The sequence below is a fragment of the Morone saxatilis genome, unplaced genomic scaffold, assembly GCF_004916995.1.
Source record: "Morone saxatilis isolate NCDOM2014 unplaced genomic scaffold, NCSU_SB_2.0 Contig16, whole genome shotgun sequence".
In the NCBI taxonomy this organism is placed as follows: domain Eukaryota; kingdom Metazoa; phylum Chordata; class Actinopteri; family Moronidae; genus Morone; species Morone saxatilis.
In genome coordinates, this window is record NW_023339718.1 from 3,889,066 (window position 1) to 3,893,378 (window position 4,313).

The 4,313-nt window shown below is 43.0% G+C and overlaps 1 protein-coding gene across 1 annotated transcript in view; it reads right to left on the reverse strand.

Annotated features, from left to right (window-relative positions):
• Positions 1 to 2,229: 2,229 nt before the first annotated feature.
• Positions 2,230 to 4,313, reverse strand: part of asb6 (ankyrin repeat and SOCS box containing 6) — a 6,001-nt gene continuing 3,917 nt past the window's right edge. Inside the window, exon 7 of the mRNA XM_035659061.1 lies at positions 2,230 to 3,393. Within this exon, the coding sequence (XP_035514954.1) occupies positions 2,672 to 3,393 (722 nt within the window). The 3' untranslated portion in view covers positions 2,230 to 2,671. The remainder of the gene's footprint in view (positions 3,394 to 4,313) is intronic.

Genomic DNA, 4,313 nt, shown 5'->3' on the forward strand with positions numbered 1-4,313 from the left:
ATTTAAAGTCGATCAGATCGATTCTCTAGGAGGAGTTCGTTAAGATACAACGTGAAAAATTCAACATAGTTGACTCGATAGTCGTATGGGTCCAAGAGGCTTCTTTGCTTGTCTAGTCATGATACATGTGTGTACTAATTTTCATACATGTTAGGTTATTTGTGTCTTGGGGGCTGATTTTGGGAGGCATGGTTAAGGCATTTTGTGACCATTGTTTTCATGAGCTTTTGATGCTGCGGCTGCCTAAGATGATGCTCCTTTTGGAAGAAAAAGAATTGCTTGCATTTCAATAGGGTCCTCACAGCAGTCGCTACTCTGGCCCTAAAAATCGGATGTCTTCTCCAGGTTTTATGCACATGGCTCACAGGCAGGCAACATATGTATGGACACTGCAGTAGTTCACTTTTTATCTTGCTCAAGAGTCTAGTACCTCCATATCAGTAAATTGAGTTCTAGTTTGAGTCAATAGAATGAAATAAAATTTCTGTAGGTTTATCCTTCAAAACATCCACTCAATGAGTGTTATTAAATGTCCCTGTACTGCATTTTGCTCTTTCCAAGTATAACATGAATCAAGCTTTCATATCTTTTAGTCTGTAGTGCTGAAGATGAGCAGTTGAAAACTGAAAAGATCAGACTGATGATTCAGAAATGACAATTACTGGTTGGTATGGAAAAAGATTATTTAAAGAAATAACCACAGACTGAAAGAAATGATTTTAAAGAAAGAGGGCAGCATAAGATTCCTGCATGTCATTTAAGATTTTCATTTTAAAATGCTAAAGGCCCATTTTTTAATTATGGTAATTACTTTGTGGACTGTAAATCATCTAAAAGCGTTTTGTCAAGTCTTGAGCTGTTTGCTGCCTTTAACTTTTTCAAATATCAAACTTCCTGCTTGAAATCATGTATTTCTATCAGGATCTTATTTTGGAATAACTTCCCCGCATGGAAAAGCCAATTTGAAGGAAATAAAAGAACTTCAAAACAAGCAAAAACACGCAGAAGCTCGAAGCAACGGTTGAGATACAATGGGTGAGCGGTGAAAGAAAAGGCTGTGAGAGAATGAGCAGGTGTGGTGGGAAAGACCCATGGGCTTCAGGGAGAGAATAGATCAATAACTAATTTCAGTACCGAGCTTCACTCGCACAGTTTTCCAATAAAGGCTGGATGGAGAGTACTGGCTTAGCCCTCCCCCACTATCTCTATTCTATCACTTTCCACAAGCACTGATTGGACTCCATGGAAGAAGGCTGTTTTTTTTCTCCCAGCGTTGTGATTGTTGGTTGGGTGGATTATGTTCCTACAGCTATTGCTTTGTATAAATCTAATCCAACGTTGCCATTTCCATTTCCATGTGTCCTCCATGAGTGCTCCCACAACCATTCCACCTATACGGTCTCTGTAACTTTTTTTTCCTCTGACTGCTCTGCCTCCTGCAAACCCCCCTCCCCCCTCCCCGACCAAGGCCAGCGTTGAGGTTTGTCAAGAGATTCAGACAGACAGGAGAGTGAAGCGTGTGTCATGCAGGGCTGCTGCTGCTGCTGCTAAGGCTCTTCTCCTCAGAGGCTGTGACCTAGATAACCAAGAGGAGCTGGAGCGCTTGCAAGCCTTGGAGCCACTCCAGCTTCAGCAATGTCAGGAAGGGGTTAGTTGTGTAACACAATGTCCTATTTAGTTTGCTCGTCACACACACATGGACGCAAAACACATACAGTATATACCCTATGGTGTTCCCGTATCATCACAGTACATTTCTTTAAGGCGCTGTTTGTTTATTACCAAAGACGGGGATGTTCAGTGAATGGGTTTTGTGCACGCGAGGGAGCGAATGAGGAGGAAAGGGGCCCTAAATTCATCTGAATTTAAACATAAGCATTAAGAATGCTTGGTAAAACTTTCCACGCCAGCAGCCAATGCAGCTATGTCACAGTAAAACCGTATCCAAACATCTACAGGCACACTCAGCCTGTCGCGCTGAAGCATTTTATTCCTGCTTCTTTATTTTAGCATTCACTCACTGATGTTTGCTGTATGAACACAACCACAAGGTAAATATATATATAGCAGCGATTATTCCCCTATAACAGGTAGCCAGTGAGTTTACCAACCATATTCAGCGCTACACTGCCACTGCCTGGTCAGTCGCAAGCAGTAATATGCTCTCAAACATAAAATAATACCAAACTGCTGTTACTAAGCTATTAACAGGCTAGGAGGACACTGTTGATGAGGTACACATCTGTTTTATTGGTCCACCTTCATGTTAAGCAAGAAGATACACAACTTCCACAATACACCATCATCACGTTGAGGAGATAAAATATAGATGGAGCCTACTGCGCTGGAACAGCTGTAATAGGCTGCACTGTGAATAACTAAATCATTGACCCTGACATCTGAGCTGCATTTGATATACAGGAGCAACACTGCCATCTGGTGGCTTTTAATTTGTATTGCAACTTCCTACAGCAGCCGTAACCATAACAGTGAAACCTTAGTTATAACTCAAAGGCTAATTTGTACAGACATCACCTTAAAGTAAACATACACACATTAGTCTGTAAATTTGGCACAGACGTCACAAAATAAGAATTCAACAAAGACCTCAGTGGTTTGTTAGGTTCATGTTCATTTATGGGCTTTTCATATAGGCAAGTAGCTTATATCATCAGTGCTGGCTATGTTGGGGCTTGAAGCAGTCCCAACCAGGCTTCGGGGTATATGTTTGCTCAGGAAGAAGAAAGTCTTTCAGTCTGTCTGGTAATGGTAAGGCTCTGACTCTGTCTTCCAGGGGCAAAGGCTGTAGGTGGCTCCTTATGAATGCCCTACAAAGGAATCGCAGAGCAGGGGGGCTTGCTTCGTGCTCTACTACGTGGTTGTGCAGGTCTAGCAGAGCCTGGGCATAGGGGTGAGGTTCCTGACTGGGCACAGGGAGCTCCAGCGTGGGAAGCAGATGCAGTGTGGGGCTGTCTACTCTCGCTAAGTCGAGAAGCACCTCGGCCTGCTCCAGCAGCTCGGAGGCGTGACTTTGATCGGAGCACTGCCGCAGGGCCGCCTGCAGCCGCTGGAAGAGGAGGCTGTAACCTGACCAACAGGAGCCGCCGTGGTAGGAGCAAACCAAAGAGGCTCTGCTCTGGATTAAGAGCACCGCCAGAGGGAAGAGCAGGTCAAAGTGCTCCAGGCTGGTCTGTGTGAGGGACGGCTCGCCATCCTCGTTCAGACAGCAGCTGGGGTCCACACCGTGAGCCAGCAGCAGCCGTGTGGTTTTCAGGCAGAAGTTACCGATCTCAGCGGCGTCCTCCGCGCTGGCCTCCAGGGCCTCCTTAACCAGAAACACCAACGAGGACTCAACCGTTTCGCCGTCTACAGTAGCAGCATTAACGTCAGCACCTGCAGAGAAGAAAGCATAGTTAGCAGTTAACTCCTGGTAGTAATTATTACTGGGCAATCATTGAGGTCATTTATGAAACTAACTACTATTACTACTAAACTACTGAGCTTTTACTAGTTACAGCTTTTAAAAGGAACCTTTGCTGCTTACATTAAAGGGTTGCTCCAGCAATTGAGTATTGAACATCCTTAAAGTTGGGGGACATGCGAGACAGATTTAAAAAAAAAAAAAGAAAGAAAGAAAGAAAAAAAATGGTAAAAATAATAAAAAGAGAGAATGAAATATCCTTAAGCTCTAAAAACACTGGACACTACATTTCCCATAATGCAACTCAATAGCATATTTCATTAGGTTGTCCCTGGCTGGTAAAACCTACCTGCTGTTGGCTAGATTTTTTGTCATTTCCAAGAATATTACAATATCAAGTGTGTTTTCTGTTAAAAAGGTAAAAACGTAGCAAGCAGTCACCCAGCTATTACCTGAGTGACACTGGTCTCCAGTCTGATCTCCAGCACACAGCTGATAGCTCTGTGGTTTGTTTACATGACAACAGAAGTGAATATTAACAGATTCAGTTGTGTAAGATCCCAACCTGTCTTCTCACACTCACTACTGACAAATACAAATTTGCAAACTCACAGAAAATTGGAATGAATTCTTAATTCAACTAAAAACAAACCAACATACTTTATGACTCTGACAGATAAGGGACAGAAAGATGCATGTGTACGGCAAACTGTGGCTGTGTAAGAAGCTGCTTTGCTGTTGGCCTTTAATGTACAGTATGGGTATACGTTTGGGGAGGTCAGAGCCAAGACACTTATCTTGAACAGTGTGGACCTTCTATCAAACAGTGCTTGATTAACTGTCTATTGAGAAAATTCCCTACATAAGAACTGAGTTTTTCCTTTTTTAAATA